We start from the raw sequence: 18924 nt of genomic DNA, 5'->3' as shown, positions 1-18924 counted from the left end.
CAGAAGCATTCGCATTCCCGAATATCCTGCAGGATCCGGACATCCTGGTGATCTCGCTGCAACAGCTCGAAACCATCCTGCAAACGCAGGAAGAGTTCGTGAAGCTAAAGTCTAAGAGTACGCTCGAGGCGGCTGCTTCCGTGAGTGCGGCGGCTGGAACTCCAGTGTCGGCGGCGGCCATCACCAAAAAGCCGCACGTATCAGCCGCCACAGCTACACCACCGAGCCCGCTGGAAACGCTCAAACAAACACTAACAGCTCAGGCAGCGAAGCAGAATCCCATGATGGGGTCCTTGTTGGCTTCCGGACTAGCTGGGGATATCGATGCCGCCACGACGGCCGCCTTTAACCAGATGCTGTGGCTGCCCTACCTCGGCCAGATGGGTCAGTTCGCGCCGGATCTGCTTAAGGCCATGATGAACCTACCAGGAACTGCGTCAGCGGCTACCGTGGCTGCGGCGGCTGCTGCTGTAGGAGGAGCCGCCGCGGGTTCTGGCGCAAACAGCCTCGCGGATATGTTGCCATTTATGGGCCCTCGATTCCAGGACTTCTGTGGGTTACCACCATCGACGGCGACCGCTAGTCCGATGGAGTACAAACGGCAGCTTGAGCTGGCTATGCTGCAAGAGGCAATGACGACGGCTAATCTGCAGCAGCGAAAACAACAAGAAGCCGCTCAAAAGAAGGCGGCTGCTGCGGCTGCAGCCGCCGCGGCGGCTACGGCGCACGTGGACCGGAAACCCATCATCGGACAAAAGACGCTCGAGCAACAGCGCTCCGTGGCGGCAGTTACGGCTGCGGCGAATATGTTCCAGAAGAAAGCGGCTGCTGCAGCAGCCGCCGCAGGGATTTTTAATCCGCTTTCGATACCACAGTTCATGAATCCTCCAACGATGTCCCACGGTGCTGGGAATCGGTACGGTAGCAGTGGGGCTGGTGCTGGTGGCGGGAGCTCTCGAACTACCGCTCAGTCCATGCTGCAGCAACAACAACAACACCAACAACAGCTCCAGCAACAACAGCAACACCAGTCGTTCAGTCCGAGTGGGTTTAAGAACATGGCTAACCTTATGAACCAAGCAGCTGCGGCAGCGGCTGCTTCCGGTGGTCGCCAGCATTCATCCTCGGGAAGCTCTCATCGGCAGCAACTCTCGGCAATGCAAAAAGCCAAGCTTCAGCAACAGCAACAACAACAGCAGCAACTCCAACACCAAGCCAATCTCAACGCTGCCGGAATGTTCGGCTCAGCGGCTGGGAATTCGTTCTTCAACCTGCCCTCCAACTTCCAGGAGTTTCACGAGCAGCAACAACAGCTGGCTCGAAAGCTTCAGAAGGAGCAGCTGCACCAGCAGCATCAACAGCAGCAACAGCAGCATCATCACCATCATCAGCAACAACAGCAGCAACAGCACTCCCAACTACAACAGTTGCATCTTCAGCAGCAGCAGCAGCAACAGCAACAACTCTTACAGCAACAAATGCAACACCATCATCAGGAGGAAACGAAACCGAGGGTGACGTGTAAGTCGTTGATGAATTTGCTGCAGCCAGAGAAACAACAACAGCTGCACAAACAGTCTGGCAATGGTGGTAACAGTGCAGGAGGAAACAGCGCCTCCAGCAAGCTAGCCAACCTGATGGCCATCCCTGGTATGGACCTGTACACGGCGCAACAACACGAGCAGTTGCAGCAACAAATGTTCCTACAACAACAGCAGCAACAGCAGCAGCAACAACAACAGCAACACCATCATCAGCAGCATCAACAGCAGCACAACTTCCTTCAGCAACAGCAACAACACCAGCAGCATTTACTACAACAAGCCGGCAACGCCAGTAGCAGCATGCATCAGCAAGCCAAGCTAAAAGTGAAACCTGGTCTACATCTGCTGGATCCTGCAGCCGTTCAGCGGCGTCTACTCAACACGGATGAGCTGGCAGAAGTCGGCAGCACAACGAACGGGCTGGACGATACGACGGATCTGTCGTCTCCGCTGTGGCATCCTCTGTTCGGCAGGTAAGTCCTAGTCACTATACCATATCACTATAAAATAGCTATACGAGACAGAATGCTTTGGTCATGCTGGTTATCTCGGAAGAAGCGTTTCGAATTTGCGCTATTGCTCCACAAAGCGTTGTTTGAGGGTGATGATTGAAATGAAAATTGTCTCTAACGCCACGCTAACATATGGTACGATCGTGCTAAGGTTCGAGAAGAGGACCATAAAACTATCATAGCCTGGGAATGATGTACGTTCCTTCATGGCGCTGTAACCTTGACGCGTACAGCTCAAAGTACCACATGTCGTCCTAAACGTGACGCAGGCATACTGTTTAGATTAAGCGTAAATAATCGTCAAACCCGTTCCGGCTTCTTCTGCATATGAGGCGAGAACTGCGGTCGTTGTCGCACGGTTGTCATCTCGCATTTGCTTGACCTGTTGGATCTGGGAAGCAGATCTCACGCGCGGCGATAACGTGCGATCGATCGTGAGATGGCTCTCGATTACGGGCTTCGTGGTCGAATGCGAAGGGAGGAAAAGATCCGAACAAGAAGAAAACGGAACGAGAAAATGGGAAAATCGACGTTTGCTGTACGTCAGAGTGGAGCGAGTCGAAGACCACCAAAAGACACCCTAAGAGCGCTATCTCCTGTCGCATGGGAACCTCGGCAAGCGAGCAGATGCTTTCATTCTGTTTGCTTTAGAATGTTCTTCGTTCTTTATTTATGCTTCTTGTGTTGGAAACAAGCCCCACAAAGCCTTCTCACAGCGTCTAAGGCGCACGTCCGTGGCGCTCCCGTGGGAAAATTCGGGAAAACCGGTGAGAACGTTGAGCGTGTGTTCGCGGTGTTCTGTTCTCGTTGTCACACGAGGTGGACCGGATTTTCCACCGGAAGATGCCACACACATCTAGCGACGCTCGGCTCGGTTTGATGATGGAAATATGCGTTTCTTAGCCACGAGAATAAGCTGGATTTGGAGGGGAAAGTTTTAATGCATCGCTAATGGCGAGCGTAACCCGTTGTCCGAGTTGGCAAATGGATGCAGTAAAGCCATCAGTCTTATTCGTCAGGTCTCCGTTGTGATGGTTTATGCCTGCTGAATGCCACAAAGAAGAGGCAGATAGTGAAGTGGTTGAAGCTACAGCTGAACAACAGAAATGAAAGAGAACGCTAGCGAAGCAAAAAAACGACGCCCAACTGCAACTAAAAGTGCACCGTTTGCGTTAAGCCGCGGATTCAATTTCGCGCGGGAACGCAATTTCCCGTGAAACATATTCCTTGAAACATCATCCATTCAGTGGACCGATGGGGGATCTCGAGAGTGCAAAAAAATGTAGGAAAACTTTCGTCTTGTTTTACGTTTCATTAATTAAAACCCCGCGCAGGATGTGTACCGGTAAAATATGCTACCCCCATATCCCTGGGGGCGATTATCGTCTCTCGATGCCACACCCTGCTCGATGGCACATTTGCGTTCGATGGGCCAAATGATGAGCTTGCCTGCTGCTCCGATTGATAATGGTGATGGAGGAAATCCAACGAAAAAGAGGGAAAAAAAAGACACCACGGTTCACCCTTTTTTTCCCATCCAAACCATCGAGAGGACAAACGCATTTATTCTTCGTTTGCTTCGGGTGAAATATTCATTAAAAGAATTAAAACACGATTCCCGGAAAGCATTAATAATGGTCTGGAAATGATGCTGCACTTTTTGTGTGCCTTGGACTGCAGACGACTGGCTCCATGGTGATGGTTCGTTGAGTGTGTGCGTGGGATTTTCCCTCTTATATCTCTTCCGCGAGTTGCTTAATATTTTAATTGAAATGTCTGTGATGGAAAAGGGACACCCAATTCTTCGAGTATGCCGAGATTTGTATTACGATTTGTTTGGTGGTTTTTAATTGATGCATAATAGAAACCCCCTTAGGCAAAGTTTTTTGCTTAACGTCCTTCCGAATTCCCTACAAATGCGCAAGGATTCTCGTGTGAAACACCTAGCTTCTACTCCACTCGAGCGTATTATGTCTCTCGACAAGTTCTTGCGGCCAAGTTCCGCGCCAAGCCAGATAAAGTAAGCCGTGAATCAAGGGAACGAACAAAAAGGGTGCAAAAAATGATGAAAATACCACTAGAAACCGGTTGGCTTTGGTTGGCAAGCGCCTCGCGTTCAAGAGCGGCTGTTCAGGGTTCTGTTGGAGCAGGTCAGCTCTAGCCAGCGTCGCGATTCAGCCCCTCTGGACGAATATCTGTGGCGAGTGAATTCGCAATGCTCGCGCCAGCGCCGGAACTGCGAACAACCTTCTCTGGAGTCAACCAGAAAGGGGATGGAAACGAGAAGGCCCTGGTGCATCCGGAGTGCAGCAAGAGGTTCGGTTCGTATGCATAATTGAAGCTAGCCGAAGGAATGCCGCTCTCTAAAACCCAGAGCGGCGCAACGGCTGCGAAGGCCCGCTGGTGACGGGAACAGTAATCGTAGACTTTGCGGACCATCGGTCGGTGCAACTAGTTTTGGACTTCCTCGGAGAGACTTGTTGCAGCTACTTGTTGTGCTTCGGCCTGGGGTTTGCTCTTAATTCCTTCCGCGCCATGTCTACTCCGGGGCACGTTCTGGTTTTTGCTTTGCCCTTTACTTCCTCATCCACCTTTCGGATCGACTATGACCCTCGGGTGGTCCCGTTTGGAGGGAAAACTTCCATGTGAGTGCCTGCCTAAGCCGGTACGGTTGTTGTCGGAGCTTTAAGAATGCATCCAACACTAAGCTCCGCTGGTACAGCATTCGTTGCGAGTTAGACACCTACCCGAAGGGTGCCTGATATCGTTGGATACAACATGAAAGTGGGGATTTTTATGGACGATCGCGTTGGAGCGAAACAATACGTGTTGCCGCTAGAAACCATGGGTCAACGACGGAACACTGCCGCATCGAATTCCGTGCCAAAAACGGCTCCTCAATTCGCTCCGCAAGGCTACGACTGTGGCGGCGAAAATCCGTGCCCTAGAAACGGCTCAGCATATCGGCAAAAATGAATGGAAGTCCAGCCACCCTCGGCTCGGCATCGCTCGCTTTCACCAAGGTTAAACCCATCGAAACCGTCTCGTGCCAAGGTCCAATGGTTGCTGCTTGAGTGTGACAGTGGCATTGGACTCGCCGCTAGACGACGTCGGCGATGGTGTTTCCCGGGCTGCTTCTGAGGGTTTGGGGTCGCCAGGTCATCCAGGCAGATAGAGGGCCACTTTTGCTTTGGCATGAAGCGAGACACAGTGTGTGGGAGAAAAAAAGGGCACAGACACAAATTGGGCCACAAAACGATGAATCGAGCGAAAGTAAAGTTCTTCGAGTCCCGAGCCCCGAGAAGGACGCCGAGGACGGATGGCGTCTAGGGGTTGATGGGTGGGAGAATGAGATAAAAAAACTCCCCACATTCAGGAGATGATGTTGGTAGTCGCCAGCGAAGCATTGGAGCATTGATCGAAGGGAAAAAAAGCTACTTCTCCTTTGCGTGCCGGCATATGCGCCTTCCGAACTTGGCGTGCTGTGGCGTGGCTTCTCCTCGACCTCTCGTGTGCCCGCGTGGTTTGCCGAAACAAGGACACCGGAGAAAGTTCCCCTAACTGGCTAGCTCGTCCCGGTTCCGGTCCTTGGTTACAGCGTCACCGTGCGTTTTCTAGCGTTCGAGCCAAGTCAAAGCCCAAACAAAAATGAAAAAGTCAACGCTTGGGCTATCGAACGCTGGCGAGCAGCCTTTTCTCTGAGCTTCACGTGGACCGCGGGACTTGTTGCCCAGAAATGTGTAGCGCATCGAGGTTAGCGACTGGGAAAGTGGAAGAAAAAGGTCCCTTGAATCGGTGTCAGGGCCGTCTGGAGATGGCCGGTCTCGATTGACCCGTACCACCCTGTATTCCGGTGGTGTTCTGGCGGAGGTGTTTTTGCGATGGTTCTCCGATGAGTTTCTGTCTCGAACGAGTTATGCTTATGAGCCGTGACGTGATGTTGCCAACATGTTGTTACAAATGCAACATAGTTTTCTTGGGAAGGTTGGTGTTGTACACCTTTTTAGAATAAGTTTCGAGAAGGACTCTGTTTCATTAATGATTGAAATTTTGATTCGTTTATTGAACTTTATATCAAAATATAGTTGGAATAATATAGTGGTAATACATGTCTTCAAATATATTTTATATGGAGTAATAACACCCCTATTCTTTTCAAGGAGTTGTGATATAAAGGTCACACGTTTTGTCTGTACTTGCTTCAGGATGAAGAAAAAATACCAAGTTCTGATGCAATCCGCCGTTTCTCTTTGTTGTCGGGCTTTACGTAATAAATCTCCTCCAGGACGATCAAAATGATCGATATGCGCGCCGTTTCCATTCTCCTAGCCGCTTTTGGTATAACTGCAAGACGTTGCTGCTGCTCGCCGTGTGTGTAGGTGTTCGTGGTGGTCTCGACAACGGCCAGGAAGCTCCGTATTTTATTGATCCTCATTTAGGATTAAAATCGCTTTTAGCCAGCCAACCAGCAGCCTTCGGTTGGCCTTCGTTTCAACGTGCGGTAATATACCGATCGTTTCGTATTATTCAGAAGCACAAAGCAAAGCCTAGATTATGGCCAGTCGGTTCGAAATTGCCCAGCGTTCTCCGCTTGTGTGGGCTGTTCGATGTTCGTAGCACCACCGTCGTGAGATGGCCTTCGGAAGACGAGCTTCTTTGCAAGGGAAGATACTTATTGTTTTGCCTTTTGTGACTTCCAGAACGCGCCAGATCAACGCCCGGAGGAAAAGGTAATTCAAGCCGGATTCTGTCAAAATCTAATTTTGACTAGGCAAGCCCGACGAATGGCAATGGATCCGAATTCCGCGATTTCTGCCGCTCCCAGAAGGGACCGGTTTAAATCGTGAATTTTGCTAGGAAGTAGATCTGAATTCGTGACCCGTCTCTCGGCACGCTAGCTGACCGTTGAAACAATGCGGAAAATAACAGCTATTTGCCAAAATTCGCGCCAACCCACCCACCTAACCCAGTGCTAGTTCGTCTTCTCTATCGCGAGGCCGTTCGGAAAGAGTCGTGCGAACATGAACCGTCGATTAAATCCGTCGCTGATGGGTAGCGAAAAAGCACCTCCGAACTTGGTTACCTTTTTTGCTTCTTTTTGGCCAATTTTTTTGCCATTCCCCTCGATCTGCCATCCCTTTGTCTACGTGGCTGTGTGTGTTTGAGCAGGAACAATTTGGTAGTTCCAAGCCGGCCACCCCATGCGGCTGTTTCCGGCGTGCAGCTCCCGTTGCGGTTCGTTGGTTTTCCCACCGGAAAATTATCTCCCAACCTCCCGGAACCACCATTCCCCGTTGTCTCCGTTGCACTCGGTGATGGCACTTTGACCACATTATTTTGTTGCACCGGCAAACCGAAGGGGCACGCCGAAATCCGTTCAAACATCACCGCCAGGGTCGCCACACCGTCACACCGTAACACCGGCGGGAAACGCCGACACCCGGAACACAATGTCAGCTTGTTCGCGGTTTTTTTATCCATTTTTTTCTCTACGTTCGATTACCACTTCCCCATCGACCACCCGTCGTGTACGTATCCATGTTCTCGTGAGTGGGTGTGAGCAAGTGAGGCGTAGAAAGTGAAAGAGAGCGCGACACCCGGGTTGGTGGAAATTGGCCGAAAAATGTCCAATCCGTCCGTTCGACCATTTCGGCCCTTTCAGTGCAGCGTGGCTCGGAGCAAACAGCGAGAAACTGCAATGTGGAACGAAGCACTAAAGGAAGCAAAACTGCGAAATTGGGTTGTATGAAGGAATAAGCGAAAGAGCGAGCGAGAGAGAGGCTCCCATTTTGTTCTGTAATAAATAAAAAAGACCCACAAAAAACTTCTCCCCGTGTGTCATCAGCCCCAGCCGGCCCGATTTGGTACCGAGATTGTGTGTACGATGATCCTTTAGCGGCATCGGCAAACAAATGCAGCGCAATTAAACGCAACACAATGAAACAATTTTCCATCAATCAACCACCACCGTCCCTGGTTTGACCAGTTCCCTTTTCATTCGGTGGGGATCGTTTTTTTTTTGGGGGGAAATACTCCACGAAACGCCGCGTTTCCTTGTGGCTTTTGACACTTTGTCCGCCTGTCCAGGATATGCCGCACGTTGCTCCTTTCGTGCTGTGTGGTGGGTGTATTATTGGTGCATGTATGCAGCATTGTGGGTTTTTGTAGCCCGATTGCATTCGCCTCCAGCGGGGTGCGTTTTTTTCCACTGTTGTTTGTTCAGTGAAAGTTGGCTAGTGGTGGTGGTGGTGGTGTTTTGATTTCATATGTTGGACTCCACGAGGGGGTTGCCATTTTTGTTGGAAGTATTAACTTTTCGGTGCCCCAATCGGCTTTAATCAATTTCGTATGCAATGATTTGGTTTTCTGATCATTATGGCGAATATGGATCGTTTTTCCGAATTTTAATTGATTTTTTGTCCTAATTCCTAGTGAATTTTCTTTTCCGACTCTGCTCGGTACCAATTCCACTAGAATGCTAGAATGCATGCTAAATGCACTCCGGTGAAGGTGACAGCTTCTTCGGCAACTAGATGCTCATTAGAAACATTTTTTATGAGTCACAGTAGAGGGAGTAACATTTCATTTGCCTACGGGCCCAATGCAAGTGCACAAAATGAGCAGTGAAATAAACTCGCCTCCGTAATGGAGCAGACGAATCAATAAGGTTATTATTGTTATTCAATCATCTGTAACAACAACACAAGAAAAAGTTAAAAGTAGGTTCATGGAAAATTGTTTTCCCGAAACCCCCGGACGACAATTTCCTTCGACGAACGGGTGCGAAAAAGCTGAAGGGTGCGCAAAATCGTAAATGTCTCAAACGTAGCCGTACTAAATTTTCCTTCCAACCTTTGCTCATTGCACCAGCTGTTCTCTTTTGGAGAGAAACCGTGCTAGTACGTTCCCTTAGTACTTGTAATAACGTCGCCAGACGTCTTACTATTCGTGTTTACTTACCAGACCAGAAACGGGGACGGGGATGGGTTCCATTAAATTCATCGTAATAAAATGAGCCAGCGCAAACAACGCTTACGTCATCATCAGCCGTCCCCAAAACGCCCTTAGCTAACTTTTCCGTAGGCCGGCCGGCGACAGGCGACTTTATGATTTCCCGGCTGGTCGTGTCAATATTTCTTGACGCCCCGAAAACGAATCCCGCCTCTTCGGGCCATTCTTTACGGCGCACAATCGCCGTCAGGTGCAAAGTTAGGACGATGGAAAAAAGGGAAGAGGTTGAAAGAAAATGACTATTTTCAGTGCAGCTCCGTAATTGCATCCACCTCATTCCAGCTGGTCTGCTGCACACGTGCTTCCATTTTTTTTTATTTGATGTTTGTGGTTTATTTGCGAGCAGCGAAATTCATAGCAGCCGTACTCGCGAGATGACTTTACGGCCCGAAATGCTTTCCGTTCTTGATGTTTGTCAAGCCGGAGTATCTTTTGTTTGCCCTCGATCGGTGCCAAAACAGCTTCATCAAAGGCACCACCGGGTGCATAAGCCGCCTGAGTGGTGGCGATAATTTATTTCTATGTATTTAGTGCACCGAGGCCGCACACAAACGAGCTTCTCGCGCTTTGATAACAGAACCAGTCCAGTGCGCCAGAAATCGGTCATTTACACCAACCAATGGCGCCTGCACCCACGGCGCTCGCACGGGTTTGGTCTTTTTGTGAAAGTGCATCGCTAACGCTCTCTCGAGTGCATGTGCGCTGCCGTCGGATTTAAATCGTCCATCTGCAGCCCCCGTTAGTTTTCTAGGAATTGTTGGGGGTGGTAAAACGATGGAACAAAATGAAGGCGTGCAACAAATGGTACCATCAACTTCCCACCGGTCGACTGCAGTCGATGGGCTGGAAAAAATGAAACCCGGTTGCACTTTGAGCCTGACGGTAAATTAAGGTAACGAAATTAAAAATAATTACGGAACCCATCCCATATCCACCCCGTTGCCTCCTGATGGGGGTTGATGCTACGGGTCGGTGGAGAAAGCAAGCAATCATTGCGAAAACGGCACGTGTAGGAGTAAGTGTGGTAGGGTGAAGAATAAAAAAAATGCCACCTCCTGTCGAATTATGAAAATGATAAAAAAATCCGTTCACTCTTTGGATGCAAATGGTGCGATTTTGGGGCGTTTCGAGGCTGACCGCCTCTAGGGGCAGAATTCATTTAACGAGCCATTAACCACAACGTTGTTTCAGTGTGCGAAAGCATCGGATCCAACTGCGTTGATAATCATTTCACCCGCCATCAAGCGCATTGCAGTTGCCGATGTGATCGTGCAGTTTGAATCGTTTGCTTTAAAATAAGGAACAAAAAAAAACAGTTTTCTCACTTTTTAGCCGCTTCACTTTATTGCTGTAGCAATTGGATTCAAATCCCGAGCAGCCAGCTAATCTGGCCCTTTTTTTAAAAAAAGGCTCGAACTTCTCCGGCTGAAACTGCGCGGTGCGTTGAATGGAACAAAGCCGATCGTAATTAAGCGGAAATAATGTAATAAATCGAAACACGACGATCGCGAGTATTCCGTTAATCCGCCGACCAGCATCTCGCGATCTCGCTTACGAGCTGGTTCTCCCTGCAGCGGCGTGTTGTTCCCATCGTACATCCGGCACCGCATCTCTCCACCCAACACCACTCTCTTTTCCCAGCCTTTAGAGTAGTGACTTGTCGGCTCAGAAAAAGGGGTGGATTTTGTGAGGAGGAATTATTCTGTCGGCCCGCTCGGTCTTACCTTCTGCCCGCGGCTCGTCACTGCCGAAACGCACGATCATTAGTTGCAATTGGACTCTGGGGTCTCTCCATTTGCGCGGTCTGGACCAACGGGAAGTGGAGGTGAAAGAAAAGCAATGGGAAAAAGGCCCAGCCCCAGCGAAAGGAGCGTATAAGTATGCACCAAGGTCTAAGGGAGATTATGATCACCGTTCGCAGGGAAACGGAAGAAGTGGACAGGGCTAGGACAACAGTTCGGTGGAGCGACGGAGGGTGACGGTGGCTGTGCAACCGAAAACCCGTTCCTGAGGATTCTTTTCTTTCTTTCTTTCTTCGATGTACGTGAGAGAGCTCGCTTTTCGTTCCGGATGGAGCCAGTTGGCACTGGGAGGAAAAATCAGATTGACGAGAGGAGATTAGAAGACAGAATCAGATCAAGTCTGATTATAAAATGGAGAAAATACGCAACCCTTGGCGAGGCGTATACGCCTGTATGTGTCGGTGTACGATGGAGTGCGTTCGTAATAAAGGGGAAATTGATCTTTTTTCTGCGTTATTTATTGTAGCTTTAAAAAAACGCAGAAAAACGTCCTGTCGCCTAGATTGTGGCAAAGAGAGCAAGATAGAACTCGCGCAGTGTCGCTGGTTAGGCGTTTGAGCGTTTTATGGACGTGCCCTTTTCGAGGTCTGTTTGAAAGATTGCAGTCGTGGGCTGGTTGTTGAGTGAGTTATGCTTATTGCATTGAGATTGAGAAGGGTTTCGAGTGATGGTTGGATGAGCGGATGATACATTCTTGTAAATCCCGGCCGTCTTAAGCTGCATATAATGAATGTAACATGTGTAAATTCTCAATCGAATATGTGACTCAACGTACGATTCTTCAGTATACATTTTGTTCAATTTACTTGCGAGCAGCATTTAGCGTCTTTTGTTTATACTACGGTTTCAAGTATTACTTAATCATCATCCCCTTTGGACCCAATCAGGCGTCCGGTTGAAATAACAAACAAAGCAAATGGCAGCAATACGAACATGAACAGAACGATTTAGCGCAAGTTCTTCTGCGATCGTTACTTTAACAGCGACCGATCGCGAGTAGCAGCGACGTTGTGGCAATGAGAATCTTAATGCGGTGTAAAACGATCGGTCTAAGGGCGTGCAGGCGAACGCTAGGGGTTGAGTCGCGTACAATCATTCCGGGCTGGTGGAAGGTGGGATGCCCTTCGGATCCGCGCAATACAAATGTTCGTCGACAAAAGCGGAAATGTTAATTTCCTAAAGTGAATACGAACGCGTGTACGCGACAGGCAGCCACTATGGAACGGTTTTACAATACGCGAAAAAGCGCGATCAACGAGATATATTTACACGAAACTAAACGAAACAAGAACGCGAACGAACGTACGCACACACGCACCGTTTTACCCCACTCGAGGGGTCAAAGGGGTCATTGCAAAAGGGTGGATAGGTGACAAACGGAGAGCAGATGTGAGGAAACGGACGCTGGTTTGGGCTCCGGATGGGAAATGTAATAGGTAAAATAGAGAACCGCAGAATGTCAATGACACTTCGGTGGCGGTTCTTGCCGTTCTCTCTCTCCCATTCTTCTCTTCATCTCGCTCTCTCTGTCCCTCTGTCTGCGCCATTTTTTGCTTAAGCCAGCATCAGCAACCCCAAGAGCACACCGAGAACAACGACACGGCGTCTTGCGCACACCGCCAATTGCCGCTGGAGCGCGCCATTTTCTTTTCCTTCTTCTTTTGCGTCTTCTACCGTTGTTAGTTCAGCTTGCCCTGATCTCGCTGGTCAGCCCGTCGCGCAGGAGGGCTGATCGGGTCCAAGTCTGCGACGAGGGTAGTTCGATGCACAGTTTCTCGCCGTCGAAGCAAATGAGTGCGCGACCTCATTTTCCTTTGCGGAGAGACAGACGGTGGTGCGTACCGAACGTGAAAGGGTGTGATAGGAGGGGTTCGGGGAAAAACCTCCCACCCCCCCGAGCTGCATTGGCCCGCTGCAAGTCCCGCCACTTCGAGCGGCTAATGAGGTATTAGTTTCAGAGTCTCGGGTGCGAATGGCGAGCGATCGCGCGAACGAAAGCGAACGATCGCTAAATTAAAAATAAGAAATAATGCAAGACTAATTGGAGGGAAAACATGATAAATGCGTTCGCAAAAGAACCGATGGAGGAAGTCAAACAAAAAAAAGGAAGAAAAAAAGTAAGAGAGCTATGGCGAGATAGTGAATGTATGTAAATTATGCGTGTGTCAGTAACGCGATCGGTTGCTTCCCAACCCGTATAAAGGTCGCTAAGGGGTTGAGTTGGAAATGATCTATCTGTTTTGAATATTGCAACCCGTTCCCAGTGATAGTAGCTTCGGTTTTTGAGTAAACAATTTCACCATGGCTTCAAGTCATCCGAACTGCTGCCGAATTGATCGTTTAGGAAGTGAGTGGGCCTAATTTCACGACCCTAACTCGCGGTTGACGTATTTCGTAGCACATACGCCGCACATTAATCATGCGCACGATCAACGATTACGTCATGCCGTAGCAGCGGCCATAATAAGCAGCGAGCAGCGAGCTAATTATTTGCCATACTTGCCAATTTAAATCCGGTCCGCGCGACGTACCGTCCGCTCCCGGAGTAGCCGCGTGTTTGCGCGATCGAACGCGCGCGCGCCTTTTTCTGCGTGGCGTTTGCGCTTGGTTGGGTTTTTCGTGGGTTTAAAACCCTGCAGCGAGAAACGTGAAGGGGTGTGACGCTATAGTCATGTGTGCGCGCAAATTTTAGCGCGTTTTGTTACCTTCTCGCGGCCCCTTACTTGCGCTTTGAACAAAATGGCGGCCAATGGGGTGGTGGAAGGCGAGCATTCTCACCCCCTGCCAGGGATGGCGAACGAATTGGGGTAAGTTGAATTTGGTATAGGAAGCACTTTTTGAAGCCGGTGTTTATTATGACCTCTTAGTAGGACAAGCACTGGGAATCTCTTTGGGTTAATATATTTACAGAACATTGTTGTACAACTTATTATACTGCTATGCTGTAGCTAGAAGGATTTTTTCCATATCCATTGATAATAGAAGTTGGACTCCTCTGTCTCCTTGAGCCTGGTGATTTCCCTCTCCACGAAGGCTTTTGTACCAGGCCAGGTTTGGTCTCAAAATGCGCCACAACCATGGTTATCGAACATGTCCATTGTAGCTTTGTAGCCAAACCACGATCGCCCCGCCTGAAGAGATATTACACCGCGATAGGAGGCTACAATGTGGCTTTTTGGCTCGATGCCTTTTGAACTTTGCGTTTGTTGACACCAGCGGTGTGTATGTGTGCCTAATGCCACCGAGTGGCTCGGGTAAAGCTTTCGCTTTAAAAAGGCATTAATATTAATTCTCTTGCCTTAGAACCTTCCCCAAAGCGCACCGAAACTTCTCGAAACAATCGTGAAAGGGTCAAGATGCAATAAGCGGTGTTGAAGGGCACGCGAACCCGAGGGATGGATGGGAACAAAAAAAAATAGACCCGGAGTTCATTCGTCGTTTTTTTTCTCCAGCGACCCGTGTGGACGTGAAAAAAAACCATCCCTGACTGATATCATGCTGTAAAAACAACCCAAAGAAGCAACACCACTTCCCGGCCGGAAGTTGAGCCACAGAGCGAAGAGAAAGAAGAAGCTGGCATGGGAAGAAAAAATCCTCCGCAAAGCTGATTACCGATTCATGGCCAGCAGCGCACCGCGCGATTCCTTCAGGCGCTGCGGGCTTCAGCCTCGGGGCGTTTCCGCGGACACGACGAAGGGTGGCGATGCATCGTAACGAATTCCTTTGTCATGTTGCGGCGTTGTGTGCGGGGGATGATTCCGGTTGTTGTGTGCGTGCAACCCCCATTCGCTGCTGGTGGTAGTGTTGTTGTTGTTGTTCTCGTGGAGGGGGTTGTTTTAAATTAGGTAGCTAGCTGGCGTGCCTGCCTCCTTGTCTTGTTGGCGTTGTCGCCCTGGAATGTGCTTCCACCCACATTCCAGTGGCGTATGTTGGCTGTTGTTTTCGTTTGCTGACGATGCTCGGGTTTTTGTCACTCTCCGCTTCCCTGCGTGCGAGTCAGAGAGAAGGTTTGGGTGACTTTTTTGGCCTCCTATCTTGCCTGCATCGAATTGACCTGCCACACTCGGCAGATGAATGACGGAGAGTGAGGGTTCCCAGCCGCGACCCGGTGGTGGAAAGTTCCGATAAGACGCGGCTGAATCATAAATGCATGATGGCGCTTTACTGGTGCAACGGTGCTCCATGAGGGGTGCAATTTTGGTGCGATATGTGCGCCGAGAACCGCACCGAGAAACATCCATTTACATATGCATTAAGTGCAGGACCAGCCATCCCACAAACTGGCCCTCGGGAGAACTGCCAGGGCAAAAAACGTCAGCATCATTTCCATCAGGGACTCTAAAAAGAATCCCCATGTCTAGCTGCCGCCAATGCCGGAAACGAAACACCAAACCCCTGTGGCTCCTGTGACTCGATCGCCGGGGCGAACTTTGCACCGAAAGTTTTTGTCGAGCTCGAGAGCAGAAACTTATCTATATTTGGACCTTTTTTTTGGTTCGTTCAAGCCACCCGTATGATGGTCCTTCGCATTCCGTGAGCTTATCTGAGTGCGTGCGATGCTTCAGATGCCTTTCGAATTGTGCTGGTTGGGTTTGTTTGTGCTCCTATTGTGCGATCATGTGCCGCATGTGACTGACGGTTTAGGTGTGAACGTGCACAATATGTCGTTGAGTGTTTCCTAGAATGTTGTTGAAAAGTTTCGTTAGCATAATGCTGGCGTCAAAAAAATCCTGATGAGCAGCATCACTTGTTTTTATGCTCATGTTGTCATGTTCGGGCACATTCATTTCCTATTGTCAAACCCGATTTTGTTGGGGTTTTGATACCTTATTCATAGCATGGCTGTATTGCTTTAATTAAAACGTTTTCAACTCGTTCATAACTTAAACCGTAGTGTTCATTTCCAAGAAAATATGCATTACTAAAGAGACGTAGATTAGACTGTACGTTTCCGTTTAATACTAGCTCCCCTTCCGGTGACAATCATCCGGACCCGTAGCCCATGGGCAATCAACTCGCCGCCACTTTCTTGTACCACACTGTGAACACGACCGAGCCCGGTCCGGGAGGAACCGCGCAATAGTTGTAGTAACGACAACGGCTACGACGTCGGATATAATATAGTTGGGTGCGGTTGGAGATCAATCTCTTTGACAGTTTTCCTTTGTGTTTCCAATTTCGCCTCCTCCTTCATGGCCGGTGCCCTGGCTCTCCCGGCGGGTCTTTTCAATTCCTTCGACTTCGAGCCGTCGCTGCCATGTATACGAGTCTCTATATATTATATCGTTCGTACGGATGCAGAAGACGACGCACCGCACCAAAGTGTTTGGCGTTTGATTGCGCCGTTTCTAGGGCTTATGTGCGGGATCTCGCGCGCCCGTGTGTGTGTGTGTGTGTGTTTGCATGTGCTTGTGGTTGTTTACATCCTCACCCTAGTGGCCATTTCGACTCCAACTCACTCCCCGCCCGTCCTAAACCGATGGTACATTAATGCTGGTTTATTGTTTTTCCATCATCGCCACCCTTTTCGTTTGTTCCCAAAGGGCTTGGGCGGATGCAAGCTAGACCAGAGCATGTTCGCCCGAGCTCTTTCTCTCCCGTGTTCGTGGACGAGAAAGCTCAAAAACTGCGCCCGGATGTTGTGCACGCTGAAAATTGTGCCATAATGCTTCGCCCTTGAACTGCGCGTTTCGCTCCGGCGCCGCACATAATGCAAGACGACGGCACTAAAACGCAGAAAGACGCAATATTATTCTTGCAAGCTGCTGCTGCAGCGGAAACTCTCCGGCTCGCGAGGCCGCGAAACTTTTACCGAGCGAACACTGGTCCCCCCTCCTGCTTCATCAGACACCGATGCTTGGTCGCCATCTATCTCTATTAAATTGAAATAAAGAGTGGTAATGTATTTCAATCAATGCCACACGGACCGCTTGCGTCCGAAGATGGCTACGTTCGCTATCGTTCGCGACCGAAAAAGGGTCTGAAAAAGGGCTCTCCGCAACCATCCGTCGTCTCTTTTGGACTGATCCTGCTATGTGCAACAAAATGAGCAGGGGTTTGGTAGGGAAATCTGAAAAATGCGTTTAAAAGTTTACTGAAATTCACCCGCAATTTATCACGAACCCACTCCACGATACGTTTTATGACCGCCAATCCAGGGGGTGGCTTTTTCCGCGGGAAACTTTCATGCACTTTTCCTACGGAGGACACAGTTTTTTCCCTACCCATCCTTTCACCCCCAGTATTGTGCGTTTGGAGAGGCGAAACCCTATGATGGCCCTCGACAGCACATGATGTAGGCTCGCCCGAAAGCGAGTGAGAGAGAGAGAGAGAGCTGGACGCGGCTCTGATGGGTTTAATTTCATTAGCTTTCGTCGAAGGAAATCAATCCAATTCATCACTCGACGAGCGGCCAGCCCGGGAGGCATCTTATTGCATCGCTTCGGCGCATCCGTCACTACGTGCATGTGTACGTGCGTAGAGTTTTTTTTTGTTGCTCTTTTTACCGCTCGAGGGGTTTTTTAATTCAATTAGCATCCGGCTGCTCGCGATGATGCCTCGCGTCGTCGTCTGTTGGGCTCGCGATGGATGGGTAACCCATCAAGTGCATCGGAACCGTTGTTGGGATGTGCATCCCGGGGAAATGCATTCTTTTTCATCCGGTTCGAGCCCGCGAATGATACTCGGCGTTCGATGCATCTCACCCAGGGTCGCTTTTGTGCGGCCGCCGGTTGCTAGTTAGCGGAATTGCTAAGAGCCTGCTCGTGGCTTTCGGTCCGTTTCCCCAGTCGAGAATGTGCATCTGTTGAGTAGCGCTTTGTGTGAGCCCTCGGCGAAGCCCTTTCGATTCAATCGCACACCGCGGAATTAAAAATTAAACGAAAAAGCACCGTACCGAAAATTGGTTTGCAAACATTTTGGGCTGCGTATGGCAGCGCCGGTGCCTTGTGATGTGCATTATACAACCGAAGCACGCTTAATGGGCAACTGCATCGATGTGCAATGAGTCCCGAAACCTATCCATTCGGTTAATGCCACGCCGAGTGTCTCTCGAAAAGGGAACGACCGGGGAAGAACCTCCCTGGGGGATTCCATCGCAACCACCGGTGTTGATGCTGTAAAGTGAATTCGTTAATTACTTTAACATGAGTTTTCCATGTTCGGTCTGATGGCATTACCAAGGCAATTGGCGTATGTGTGTGTGTGTGTGTGCGTGTTTGTGTGGCACGCAGAGCCCTTCACACGAAGCTGTCATTATCGGTCTCGTGTCGGACAGTTGTGCATGAGATTGGCTCAAGCTGCGGCTGACACTCGGGATCCTGGCAGGAGCGAAATTGCTTTCATCTAGGAGAAAGAACGCGCGAGCATTGACATACCGGGTGAAGGTGCGCAAAGAGGTGGGTGTCCTTCAAGTCTCCTTCAAAGATGCTCACTTTGTGAGCTTCCATTCCCACGAGCTGATGGAAGGATCACAAGCGCAAAAATACGCCAATAAAGGTGGGCGAAAGTACTTCAGCAGGGGGTTTTAAGGGATGAATGATGTTGAAAGATTGTGTCATTAGCCGTGTGCTTTAAACATTATGTGCAGTTTTTCCCATGCCTTAACCATTCTTAATGCAAAACTTGGTGATTCACCTTCCGTACATCATCCTTAATCGGGGTTTTCTATTCTTCAGCGCCCAAAAAGGACTTGCAGCCGCAGCAGCAGTTGGTGCCGTTGGAGTCAACCCGACGGGAGCAAACGCCACGGGTCTATCGCTCGGAAGCGCCAGTTCGTCCGGTGGTGGAAGCGGTTCTGGTGCGTCCAGTGCCAGCGGTGGTGGATCGGGCAGCGGTGGAGGTGCAAGTGGTGGAGGTGGAGCGGGATCAGGAGGAGGAGGAGGAGGTGCGAGCAGCTATCACAGTCCCTGGCAATGGACTACGATCACGGCATCGGGCGAATGACATTATGGGGCTCGTAAAGAGCCCGCTGTTGCTGGACCACAATCCCAAACGGTTCCACTGAATCAACAGCACCATAGCAGCAACACAACCAGCACCACAAGCAGCAGCAAC

At 49.8% G+C, this 18924-nt stretch overlaps 1 protein-coding gene across 1 annotated transcript in view; it reads left to right on the top strand.

Moving 5' to 3' along the window:
* The window catches only part of LOC128730273 (mucin-19-like), a 26075-nt gene extending 7262 nt beyond the window's left edge, over positions 1-18813 (top strand). Inside the window, exons 2-3 of the mRNA XM_053823310.1 lie at positions 1-2017; positions 18546-18813. The exon at positions 1-2017 is cut by the window's left edge and continues 3622 nt beyond it. Coding sequence (XP_053679285.1) covers positions 1-2017; positions 18546-18813 — 2285 coding nt within the window. The remainder of the gene's footprint in view (positions 2018-18545) is intronic.
* Positions 18814-18924: the final 111 nt, after the last annotated feature.

This window comes from Anopheles nili, chromosome 2 (genome assembly GCF_943737925.1).
Source record: "Anopheles nili chromosome 2, idAnoNiliSN_F5_01, whole genome shotgun sequence".
NCBI lineage: Eukaryota > Metazoa > Arthropoda > Insecta > Diptera > Culicidae > Anopheles > Anopheles nili.
The sequence above is the reverse complement of the archived record's forward strand: the minus strand, read 5'-3'. Positions and strand labels throughout refer to the sequence as shown.